At 42.1% G+C, this 13,646-nt stretch overlaps 1 protein-coding gene across 6 annotated transcripts in view; it reads left to right on the top strand.

Moving 5' to 3' along the window:
* csw (protein tyrosine phosphatase non-receptor type corkscrew) overlaps window positions 1-13,646 on the top strand; it is a 360,418-nt gene that overhangs the window by 167,273 nt on the left and 179,499 nt on the right. The window contains exon 1 of one of the 6 annotated variants that reach the window (XM_083114869.1): window positions 12,751-12,861. The exons of the other annotated variants lie outside the window; for them this stretch is intronic. Within the exon in view, the coding sequence (XP_082970995.1) occupies window positions 12,818-12,861 (44 nt within the window). The 5' untranslated portion in view covers window positions 12,751-12,817. Of the gene's footprint in view, window positions 1-12,750; window positions 12,862-13,646 lie in introns of those variants that run through there. 6 annotated transcript variants of the gene reach the window in all.

Here is a 13,646-nt window from a genome sequence, read left to right as displayed (position 1 = left end):
GTAACTCTGACGTCAAAGTCGGTGACATTGCCTAACCATTGTGTGAGCTCCCTGGTTGTTCTTGGTGATGCTTGTTGCTTTTTCCTTTAGTAGTGTTCATGTAATTTGAATAGTGAAATTGTAGCGATATTTTATTACAAAGAGTATTGTTTTCTGCGATTTATAGTGTTTTTCCTGTAACTATACCAAGTTTTGACTGCTTACAGCGCAGCGCCATTTTTTACCCTGGTGGCGAGAATTGGAACTTTTCCTTTTTTTGCATAATTCGCGAGCGCATTGCTTCATTAGCATATCTACAAAGTTTCAGACTGCTACTCTCATTACAGCCCGTGCTGTACCACTCTGAACACCGTCACTTTAATTATAACCACCTGGTACATTTATTTTAATTTCTGTGAATTGTCACATGATGAAAAATCAGTTATTTAAGACTTCTGTTGGGTCCCTAGCCACGTGGGCATCCAGGGGAACGAAGCAGCTGATGCTGCCGCCAAGTCTGCTGATACAGATGGCGACGTTCTCGTCCACCTTTTGCCAGCTAGCGACCTGCAGAATGTGTTCCGTTGTCGCCTTCTTGACACTTGGCAGACCGAGTGGGATGTGGAAACGGGGAACAACCATAGGTGCTTGTCGTTCCTCGTCTCGTCCCTCTCGGCGAGAAGACGTTATTCTTACCCGCATGCGTATAGGACACAGCCGTCTCACGCATGGTCACCTACTGCAAGGGCTGGACCCTCCGTTGTGTCGTGCTTGTAATGTTATTTTAAGCATCCGACACATTCTCGTTGAATGTGTCGATCTTGCTTACCTCCGGCAGACTTTTAACCTTTCCGGCTGTTTGTCATCCCTCTTGGGTGATGACAGCAGTATTTTATCATGTGTTTTTAGTTTTTTGCGAAGAGCTGGACTCTTCCACCGTCTGTAAGGAGGTTTTTAGTTTGTTCTGACTTTTTAATGTGTCGTGTTTGTCTCGTGCAGGTCTCTTTACAACCTTGCACTTTTAGTTTTTCCCAAGGGGCTATCTACACCCCTTTTTTAAATCTCAGTCAGAATTTTAGATAAGGGGACATTTCCCCGTATACACAGAAGGGTGCGAAATGGCCTTAAGTGCCGACGCACCCATAAATTTTAACTCAATCAATCAAAAAATCAAGACAGAGAGAAGGTAATTGACCTTTGAATATTCTAGTGGAGTTAAGGGAGAAATCTAACAGTTAAAAGAGAAATTAATTGTTTTTTGGTATCACGGGTGGGACACAATACAAACCACAAGATAGGCTAATAATATGTCAAATACCTTCTACTTTCTACCTTTCTGTATGTATAATAATTTACATTTTATCCAAAAGACAATTCACATGGAATACCCCATTTTATATAGAAGTGTGGCGCCGAATAACCACAAGATTAACGATACAAGAAAACACTTCCGAAATGCAAATATTCTGATGACCGTGTGACGTAATGCATTATATTGCGGGTGGACACGGAATAAATCGCTTCTCAAGGTCGACCTGTCACGCAAAGGTCCTCGCAAAAATCGATGAAGTCTGTCATTTGGCTCCAGCAAAAGAATACATTCTTCCATAATCTGATAACATCAGTGTTATTGTGAAAGTGTGCCTGTGGGATCAATAGATATTGCATTAAGATTGTGTGAATGGCCGTCACCTATTGCTAGATCCTGGATAGCAGCAAATGATGAACATGTGTACACGATGGCGTGAATCGTTTGTACACGTAGGAAGACATGAACACTTAAATCCAGGAAGAACTGCCGTCTTAGCTACACCCTTCTGTCATATCAAGGATCACTGGACAACAATCTTTCGCCTCCCTTATCGGAATGTAAGGAGTGATATTTTCTCGAGATACTCAAAAACCGACAGAAACGCGAAGTATAATAATTCAACAACCTCACTTCCACGTAGTATACCTTGTACTGCATTTTGCAGACTAGCTAGGCTTTGGCGTCTGGGCTGTATATATTTTGATTTATTTTACTTCGCTTCGTGTGACACCTTTGGCTAATTTGCAAGGATGGGGATCAGTGATGGCATGACGAAATTGATGAATGGACACACACAAATAGCCATGCCCAGGCCACGATTCGAACCCGGGACCCCCGGCGTCGTGGCGCGATGTGCTAACCACTCCGCCACGGGGGCCGGCACCCGTATATAGTGTTGGACGATATATCGTGATATTCAAAAAATATCGTCCAGGCAATATCAACTAGACGATTTATCGTCACAATATTTTGGCGATATATATCGTTACGATATTTGGCGATATATCGATATATTGTCTGGACGCTATATCGTGATATTCAAAAAATATCGTCCGGCGATATCAACTATACGATATATCTTCACAATATGTTGGCGATATATATCGTTACAATATTTGGCGATATATATCGTCGCAAAATTTTGGCGATATATATCGTCGCAAAATTTTGGCGATATATATCGTCGCAATCTTTTGGGGATATATATCGTCGCAATATTTTGGGGATATATATCGTCGCAATATTTTGGGGATATATATCGTCGCGATATTTTGGCGATATATATATCGTTACGAAATTTGGCGATATACAGGGTGTTTCTAATGGTCGTTTACAACGCTTGGGAGGTGATTCCTCACACGAAAACAAGCAAAAAGTGTGAGTTCCATTTTTACGACTTAGGCTTCGTTTCCGAGATAGGAGCCTCGCAAAAGGTGGCAAAGTGAACGTCACACCTAACTGGGACGAATACTATCACAGATAGAGAGGCGGTTCGAAGGGAATCATAAAGGAATCGTATGTGCTCAGTCCGGAAGTCACTATGAAAAGTTCACTGCACGCATGCGCAATGGAGTCCTCAAAGGAATTGGGGATTTCCAGCAAGAACAATGCATGGAATGGGTATGTAACGCAGCAAGAAGAACCGTGATAATGAGAAATGCGTTAAAGACAACACATCCCGACCTCCAACATCAAAACATGAGCACGGAACACAAAATCCGAAAACTTAAGCACTTAAGCACTTACCCCAGTTATACGCGAGGAATGAACGAATCATGTCATGTGGCATACGAGAGACACGTTACTCCACAAGGAGGAGGGAAAGAAAAACACATTATCAGATGATTGCGACAACGTGTATTTTTACACGCGACAACTACGTAATATCCCCCCCCACACACACAAAACAAACAACAAATGCTACAATAACTTACGCACAGACAGTGCGTGTCACTGTACACCAACTGAAGATGTCACTTTCACCACACAAAGGGGGTGGGGAGCAATACCAAGAGTGTTCCCACGCGATCACTGTGACGTAAACTAGACCAGTTTTGGAAGCGCTGCGCAGGCAAGTCTGGCTCTCGTAGCCTACGTTTGACCTTCATGACTGCTGTACCCGCGAGAGGAGATCGAAGGGTTGGTTCTCTCCGGCAGTCGTCCCAGTCGTGTTGCAGGTGCTGGGATATGAGCAGTTCGCTCTAGGTTGTCATACGCATTGAAGAGTACTACAGGGAGGTTATTTCAGTCGTTCACCGCCAGCGTGACGGCCGTTCGTCGGAGTCTTCATGCAACAGGTCCCGGCAAATTGCGTTCAGGAAGTCCGTAACAGAAACCGCTTGTTTTCTAATGTTTCCACTTTTCACAATTACAGTTACAATTACAATTGAAATAAGCACATACCTTGTCGCAAGGATGCTGGAAAAGGTGTCCTCGCAAATACAAATATTTCTGGCACCTTATTCCTGACATCTAATCTTAGATTAGACATCGCTACTTTATCCTCAGTTGACATTAAGGGAAGACAGCATCCCGGCGCATAAAGCAAACCGAAAGCGTAAAATGATATTTAAAAGTAATAATAATGATGATCACTAACCTCCTGTGTTATAAGAGATGTTGAAAATGACCTCCTTGAACCTTCTTAGGTTCAAGAGATCCTGTCTCTCGTAATTCCCTGACCACTTTTCTGCAAGAATTCGTTTTCACGTAATTATCGTACATAAAAACTCTCTGTTCAAGAGTATATTTGTTTAACGGCATAAGTAATGAATGAATAACAATTAACACACAATAAACACTGGCCATGAGTAGCACATTACAGTAACACAGTATAAACAACACGCGTACTGATAAACGCAAACAGAAGTGAACATGAACGTACAGTGACTACGTCTGGTAGCTGACAGTGTTGCTAACCATTTTTCGGCAATGTCCCTACAGACGTAGTCAAAATGTCCCTACAACTGACCAAATGTTCCTGCTCCACGTAAAGCGACTAAAAAAAAAAAAAACACCTCATGAGCATGCAAGACAGAAGATAAAATATACACATTTACTTACCAAATCTTTCTGCTCGGTGCTTCCACAATTAATGAAGGAGCGAATTTACAGTACAGGACCCCTCCCCGATTTTTGTAATATTTGGCATACTCACTAATTGAGGCCTCCTAATCACGAATTTGAAGTTAAAATTTGTGGGTCACGTGTAGAAATTGCAAAATAAGTTAAATTGAGTGGTCCGCGATCGGCACGATTGCTCATTATTTACCGGAAGATTTTGTGTTTCCAATACTTAAAAAACGAAATATACATTCATGATATTACTACGACCCCAAATTTTAACTATGTTTGCTTATCCTAACCTAACCGTACCTGAATGGTTCGTGGGGCTATCCGTCAATGGTTTGTTGGGCTACCCGTGCATGTTTTTTTCGAGCCCAAATTTTAACTATGGTTGCCTTGCCTAACCTAACTTAACCTAACCTTACCGAGAATGGTCAGTGGGGCTATCCGTGAATGGTTTTGCGCTAATGGTGATTACGAACCGATAAAAAATCTTATTTTCGTAGCACTTTAACGGCAAACGTTCATCATCGAAGACGCCATTTTCGTATCCTGCAATTTTATGATTGATGTACTGTTGCCAAATTTACCTGTAATCAAATTAGTTCTTCTACATCGTGATTGTCGCTGTCACATGTAAGGACGTTCTTTGGGCAATATACTGAAATCCATAAGTTTATTAATTAGCCCACAGCCATCCTCCTGCACACTCAACCTAACAATCTGTACAACATTAACAACTTTTTACTGTTCTCTTCCGCCATTATTACACAATTCATGCTCTCCAAGTATGAAATCAACAGTGTGGCAACGCTGTAGAAAGCGTAACTAATTGCAAACGTCAATTGTTCATATCAACAAATATGGCTACCATACTTGTATACGGAGAATCATTGCGAGAATTGAAAAGCTTATTTTACAATTTCTACACGTTAATGAACAATTTTTTCACCTCACCCCAACATGTTAACTTGAGATAAATCATCACGACTAATTATTTCGTGAGTATAAGACGTAGCATAGAAATTACAGAAGGGTCCGGTATTGTAAATTCTTGCCTTAATGAATAATAGGGGTGTGCGGGACAGAATTTTTTGGGTCGGGACGGGATCGGGACGGTAATTTTTTTAAATCCCGACATTCGGGACTGAAAAATTTGCAATTTCCCGACCAAGTCGGAAAATTTTCGGGACGGGAAATGTTCGAAATTTTCCGAAGCACTGGAAATTTAAGTCATTTTCACTTTAAGTGATTGTTTTTGCATTTCTAGAATAAAAATTTACAATTTTCGATAAGTTCCAAAAACTTACAATGCAGAAAACGTCGAGAATTAACGACTTTTTAAAGTGACCATTCGGTATTTCCCGACTGCTCGGGATCCCGAAAAGTCGGGAAGTCATTTCCCGAAGTCGGGATTGGGACGGTAATTTTTTTTCCCGATCCCGGTCCTGACTTTTCGGGATCCCGCACACCCCTAATGAATAACGTTGAGTCGTTTACTATTGATTATGTTATTTGAAGTCATACATGGTGTTGCTGTGAAGAGATAGATGTTGGTTGGTGATATATGCTGTATTTCCTGCAGTCTTTAACAATTTTGGTCCCATTTTATTTCCCTTTGTTGTTTTTGTATCACTTAACATTGAAAATATTCTTTCCGTTTCCACGTTAGAATGGGGCAATGTTAGCACTATTTTCGCGAGAGTGGAAATGTTTTAAAAAAAGAACGTGCCTTGAAAGTTTTTGGTAACCGATAACATGTTCCAAAATTCTGATGGAGACTTGTCAGTTAGTTCTTTTTTTTCCTCCTCGCTAAAGTATCCAGATAAACTAATACATAAAATGTAATTTTCCAAGATTGAAAAAAGTACCTACGATTTCCCTCATTTGGCAAAATCTGTCCCTACGTCCCTACGCGGGCGAAATTTAGTGAAAAGTCCCTATGCGTAGGGACATGTCCCTACGGTTGGCATCACTGCCGATACGTGCAGTTTGAAGCGCCCTCTCGCGGCTGACAACTCCCCCAACCTCCGATAAGTTGCCGGCGCTGTCGCGACAACTGAGGATAAAGTAGCGATGTCTAATCTAAGATTAGATGTCAGAAATAAGGTGCCAGAAATATTTGTATTTGGGAGGGCACCTTTTCCAGCATCCTTGCGACAAGGTACGTGCTTATTTCAATTGTAATTGTAACTGTAATTGTGAAAAGTGGAAACATTAGAAAACAAGCGGTTTCTGTTACGGACTTCCTGTAATGCAATTTGCCGGGACCTGTTGCATGAAGACTCCGACGAACGGCCGTCACGCTGGCGGTGAACGACTGAAATAACCTCCCTGTAGTATGTTGTATTGAAAGAAGTTGACGTGGTGGAGTGGGCAAGTCAAGTATTGCAACAATTGGTCTGTGGTGCTCGTACGGTGATACGGTCAATTTTTGCAGTGTGCCAGTGTTAAACAAAAACGATACTTTGCAGTTCCAGCTCCCTATTACACAGATGGCTGCGTATAGGACCCAGCAGCTAGCAGACATGCATCTCGTGTATGGGGAGGCACGTGGTAATAGCCGTGAGGCAAGGCGTCTTTATGGAGAACGCATTCCACATAGACGTTTACCGTCTCACGCCTTCTTTCAGGTAGTGGACAGTCGACTGCGTGAAACAGGGTCAGTGTTACCACCGCGGCAAGAAGTTGGAAGACCCCGAAGTGCACGCACACATCAGTTTGCAGAAGATGTGTTAACAGCAGTCGCAGAACATCCTGGCACCAGTACGCGCGTGCTCACTCGGGCACGAAACACGTCTCATGTGAATGTTTGGCGAGTATTGCCAGAGGAAGGAATGCACCCTTTTAAACTGCAGAAAGTACAAGAACTGTTACCTCGTGACTTTCGCCCTCGTATGGAGTTTTGCCAATGGTTGTTGCATCAGCTGGCACAAACCCTCACTTCGGGGCAAAGGTATTGTGGAATGAAGAAGCCATTTTCACCAGGATGGATGTCTTCAATAGTAGAAATAGTCATGGGACTTTGACAACCTACATGCACTTTTTGTGGCCCATCACCAGCACAGGTTTTCAGTGAATGTGTGGTGCGGGATAGTACATACCTTCTCCCTGTTCGCCTGAATGGTCGCACGTATCATGCATTTCTTAGTGAGGTTTTGCCTGAACTGTTGGAGACCGTACCTTTAGCACTGCGGCAAGAAATGTGGTACCAACGCGATAGGGCACCAGCTCATTTCGATCGTAATGTACGACATTTCCTGCATGACGTGTTTCGCAATAGGTTCATTGGTAGGGTGCCTTCGCCACCGAAGTCGCCAGATCTCAACCCTCTCGATTTTTACTTCTGGGGAGAAATGAAAACCCTTGTATACGACACACCTGTCACATCAGCTGAGGACCTCGTTCCTCGCATAAACGTCGCGGCTGCGACGATAGCAGATACACCTGGCTTGTTTGCTCGTACTCGAAAATCCTTGATTCGTCGCTGTCATCTCTGCGTAGAAGTGAACGGCAGACATTTTGAAAACCGTCTGTGATTATCGCCCTCGGCAAATCCCAGTGAGAACACTCTTGGTATTGCTCCCCATCCCCTTTGTGTGGTGAAAGTGACATCTTCAGTTGGTGTACAGTGACACGCACTGTCTGTGCGTAAGACATTGTAGCATTTGTTGTTTGTTGTGTGTGTGTGTGCGTAGCGAGGGATATTACGTAGTTGTCGCGTGTAAAAATACACGTTGTCGCAATCATCTGATATTGTGTTTTTCTTTCCCTCCTCCTTGTGGAGTAATGTGTGTCTCGTATGCCACATGACATGATTCGTTCATTCCTCGCGTATAACTGGGGTAAGTGCTTAAGTGCTTAAGTTTTCGGATTTTGTGTTCCGTGCTCATGTTTTGATGTTGGAGGTCGGGATGTGTTGTCTTTAACGCATTTCTCATTATCACGGTTCTTCTTGCTGCGTTACATACCCATTCCATGCATTGTTCTTGCTGGAAATCCCCAATTCCTTTGAGGACTCCATTGCGCATGCGTGCAGTGAACTTTTCATAGTGACTTCCGGACTGAGCACATACGATTCCTTTATGATTCCCTTCGAACCGCCTCTCTATCTGTGATAGTATTCGTCCCAGTTAGGTCTGACGTTCACTTTGCCACCTTTTGCGAGGCTCCTATCTCGGAAACGAAGCCTCAGTCGTAAAAATGGAACTCACACTTTTTGCTTGTTTTCGTGTGAGGAATCACCTCCCAAGCGTTGTAAACGACCTTTAGAAACACCCTGTATATATCGTTACGAAATTTGGCGATATATATATCGTCACGAAATTTGGCGATATATATATCGTCACGAAATTTGGCGATATATATATCGTCACGATATTTGGCTATATATTTATCGTCACGATATTTGGCGGTCACGATATTTGGAAATATATATTGTGTTGGCGATATATCATCACGTTATTTGGCAATATACAGTGTTGGCGATATATCGTTACCTTTGGCGATATATATATATATGGTCACGATATTTGGCGATATATATATCGTCACGATATTTGGAGATATATATCGTGTTGGCGATATATCGTCACGATATTTGGCAATGTATATCGTGAAGATGATATATCGCCGATATCACGATACGGAAAAAGTATCGTATCATATCATCTGTAACGATATTTCCTTGTCGATATATCGCGATATCAAATTTCCGATATCGTCCATCCCTACCAGTATATAATTATCTATGGACCTTGTCCTCTATCGTGTCCATGTGTGCTTGTCCCTTTATCTATTTCATCTTATCACCATTCATCCTCAGCTTCGCAATTAGCCAAAAGTGGCAGAATCACTCGTATACGGCCTCTCCAATGGCGAAGCGGTAACATCGTTGCCTTGTAATCAGTGGGTCCCGGGTTCGATACCCGATGGAGGAACATTGCACAGTGGTTCAAATTCCACTTTAAACTGTAGGTCAAGTCCTGATTAGCCTATGTGTGCATCAGGAGCGTATATTCTAGGCTAGCTAGGCTATCTGCGAAGCCTGAAGTCTAGAGAATAAAATACGGGAGAAAAATCGATCAGAAATTGTAAATAATACATGTATTATTTATATCAGTGAGATTATGATGATGCTGATTCTGGAGTTGGCAACCTGATTTCCTATGAGTTGGCAACCTGATTTCCTGTGAGTTGGCAACCTGATTTCCTGTGAGTTGGCAACCTGATTTCCTGTGAGTTGGCAACCCGATTTCCTGTGAGTTGGCAACCCGATTTCCTGTGAGTTGGCAACCCGATTTCCTGTGAGTTGGCAACCCGATTTCCTGTGAGTTGGCAACCTGATTTCCTGTGAGTTGGCAACCTGATTTCCTGTGAGTTGGCAACCTGATTTCCTGTGAGTTGGCAACCTGATTTCCTGTGAGTTGGCAACCTGATTTCCTATGAGTTGGCAACCTGATTTCCTATGAGTTGGCAACCTGATTTCCTATGAGTTGGCAACCTGATTTCCTATGAGTTGGCAACCTGATTTCCTATGAGTTGCCAACCTGATATCTTAGGACTTGGTATTTTTTTCTATTCATAGCCTATAGGACCACGTGACATTGTGAGATAGCCCAGATCTTGAACTCATTATACGCCACTGGTGTGCATAAAGTGGACTTAAGAACGTAAGTCACACATCACATAACATACACGTATACCGGCAGACTTTCACAGTGTGTATAGAGCATGGAAACGAACAGATTTTCTTGCTAAGCTTTTCTCGTTGAAGCCTGGTTTCGACTCTAGAAGCCCTCCAAAAAAGATGTTTCCCTTGATGCCCCTCGCGGTTTCGAATTCCGGCCTGAGCATGGGTGTTCTTTGTATGTGTACCTTCATCAATTTCACAACATCAAACATCTTCGAGATTACCCAAAAGTGGCAGAAAAGTGAAGTAAGATAAAGCAAATTAATCAAGTCTTGATGTTCTGTACACACTGGGAGAGTTTGTTCACAGAGAAAAGTGTGTCCAATGGGGGCTGGTTGGGCCCAGCATTCCTTTAAAAAAGATCGTCAAAGGCAGGAGAATATGGCAAATTGAGGACTGATACTAAGAAATATAATACGTCATGTATTTTCGAAAATCGTGCGCACGCCACTGTGTGTGTGGGGGGGGGGGTTGTAATGTCACATGTAACTTCACAGGAAATTAAGAAATATTTTACTAGAAATGTATCAAATACTACATTCAAGATTTCATACTGCTACCATTTTCTTTTTCGTTTTTGAAAAGCATTCCTTGGTTTTCCTGTTATGCTTGAAATTCTTCTTTTAGAAGGAGAATCCTGGGTACGAAAAGCGCGGAAGTGTTGCATAAGATGATCGATTTTGAAACGTGACAAAACACTGCCAATGCTCAAATAGAACTGAAAATTATTCAAATTGAAAATGTCCGGCGTGGGTTTCTTATTTATCACCCGTCTATATTTTTCTTTTATGGCGAAGTCACCGGAAGTGTGCTTGGACAACCGGAAGCGTCTTAGGCGATTCTGAATGGTAGCATTCCGATAAGAATCTTCAACAAAAGAGCGTCACTGCTTCAGAAGGAACAGTGTTGCCAACCTCCCAATATAAAAAGTGCTGTGCAATATGCTAAATGCTGATAAATTGTCCTAGGATTTGCATAATAATAATTACCATTATTGATAATTGGTAACTAATTTTTTATTATAATTATTGTTCGGATGATTGTAATTTTAAGTTTCCGATATGAGTTCAACATTGAACTAGAGAAAGGTTGAGATGATTGGACGACTACAAAACGGACCTCACAACTTTCTACCTATTTCTTATCATGAAACGTTCCTCGCGAGGTAAGCTGTGGAGAATAAAGAAAAGAGGAAGAGAAGAGGGTGTTATTGGGAAAGCATGTTGACCAGAAATAAAATCTGGATATAATTTTATTTTTAATTTCTCAAATTATCATCCTTTTGAAGTGAATTTCTCCCTCCCAGAGAAGCTAGTTTTCAAATTAACTAGATTTTCCCATTATGCCAAGCACGGGCTGCTTATACGTAATTCTGGCCCAACCGACATAGCTCCATCTGTCGACCAATCGTCTGTAGGGGTAACATCGCTCTCCCGTTACAACGTTGCCAAGCGTACGTCTGTTTTTGTCAGATGTTTTTATTAGCTTGTTTGCGCAGTGTTCGGGTGTTTTGTGTCCCAATTTTCCGTGCTGATCAACTTTTTCTGTCCCCGGTTTTACGGTACGTTTGGCAATATGCTGTATAACCGACGCTTATTTGTTTCGTCCCGCCAGCAAATTTCGGTGCCTCGTGAAACGAAAATGCCCGATGTCAGTCGAAGAGAATCATCTTCGCTGATTGGTTGTTTCCCAGCCGCCAGATTAAAATGCGAGCAGTGTGGGTGCCGACGAAACTCAAAGGGATATTGGTATTTTTTTTCACCTTCGGCTTTTTGTTGGATAAGCTTATTATTGCTCTTCCTTGGATGATGTCATTTAAATAATTGATAGTGCTTTGGGAGAATATATGTGGAAGCAAGTTCTGGAATACATAGTGCTTGAAATCGTAAACTCTGCACTAGATTACATATAGCTAGCCTTTGAGTTCGTTTGTAGATAGCTTTTGTGTAAATATTTTAAATATGGGGTTATGATTTTAGCTACTATAGCAGGAAAATATAACGCTTTATGTAGTTTAGCCGAACCAATCTTTGATATAGCACTTTTTCCTTTAACTGACGTACCAGATACTCTGTTTAGGTGTAAGTCGTGCATAGGTAGCTAACTCCCTAGCGCTATTAAAAGAATCTAAATCTGGAGATTCTGCCAATAAAGCAACAGCTGTAAGTTTACCTATACCTGGAATGCCTTGCATGTTGCCTATTTTTTTTTGCTTTAGTTCAATATTACTCACAAGCAAGCTATCTATAGATAATTTAATATTATCAGTTTCTTCTGCAATTTGTAGCAGAACCTTATTATAGCTAGTATAGACAGGAGATGGTAAGTAATCTTTATTTTCAAGATAATTTTGGACTTGATTATACTGATGTTTTAAGATTTTGTAGGCAACGATACAGGTGTTGAAGTTCTGTTGAAGCTTATTCTTTGGAATGTATTGCATTAAATTGTTTTTACTTGCATATTCATCAATTAACATACTAGCAACCTTATCAGTTTTATGACGTAGTGCATAGGTTTAGCATCATTATGCCATGGTTGGCATCTCTGGAGGGGAAATAAGAGAGCGTGAACGATCGCGCGCGGGGGGGAAGGGTTGTTGAGGAGACTTGCGCAGTGCAATCCGGAAGTCGACTTGCGCGAAGGTAGCGGACGTTTGGGAAACAAGGTCAGTTTTCTTGTGCAAGTTTCTTCTCCGCCAGTGGCGTGCGCGCGTGTGTGTGCTCCCGTGCACGCGTCACCACCTCGTGCCGGTAACGTGTGTGGTCATGTGTTCGCACCATGGATTGGATCCCAATGGGCAGCGGTTAAGGTGAGATCTGATTTGGTTTCTCTTATGTTTTCTGTCGTTTGCATGCGTTGTACGGTCTCGCTACTTCAACTCTTGCTTGTAGAGGTACAACTTGTCATTGTAGGTCAGCCGATCGAACTTTTATTGTCAAGAGAAAGTGCTTTCGTGTCGAGTCTGTCACCCTTATGTAATTTTCCCGTGTCGCCGGCCGGCGACGTAATGGCTCCGAGTTCGAATACTCCCGATAGATTTGGTCGTTTTTTTATATTTTACATCGCTTTTCTTCCAGTTTCGGCTAATCGCGACGACGCGACAGAAGTCCCACAGGCCAACCTCCGCGAAGGAGTGGTTAGCACAGAGCGCTGCGACGCCAGATGTCTCGGGTTCGAATCCCGACCTGGGCATGGGTGTTTTGTGAGCGCCCTTCGTCAATTTCATTATATCACTCATCTTCATCTTCGCGATTAGTCAAAAGTGGCAGAAAAGCGAAGTAAAATGAACTAAATCAATCAATCAAACAAATCTCGCAAACCCATGGGAGCTCCGTCACCCCCCTTCCCCCCCCCCATGGAAATTGCCATTGTTCGTTTCAAGTTGGAAAAGGATGTTGTCAAAACTGTGGCTTGTATTGTTAATAACAGAAATAAAATAAGGTTAGTATTTGAACAGAACCAAAGTAAGAAATGGGTTAGATGGAGAGAATTGAGTGTAATTACAGGAACCCGGCTTGGTTTCTATTGTTCTATTCTACCATTTAATCCAGATAGTAAACTGGTGGATCGAATAAAAGTCTCCTCAAGGAGATA

This window comes from Lepisma saccharinum, chromosome 29, assembly GCF_977018435.1.
Source record: "Lepisma saccharinum chromosome 29, izLepSacc3.1, whole genome shotgun sequence".
In the NCBI taxonomy this organism is placed as follows: domain Eukaryota; kingdom Metazoa; phylum Arthropoda; class Insecta; order Zygentoma; family Lepismatidae; genus Lepisma; species Lepisma saccharinum.
This window is presented reverse-complemented; position numbering and strand designations above follow the sequence as displayed.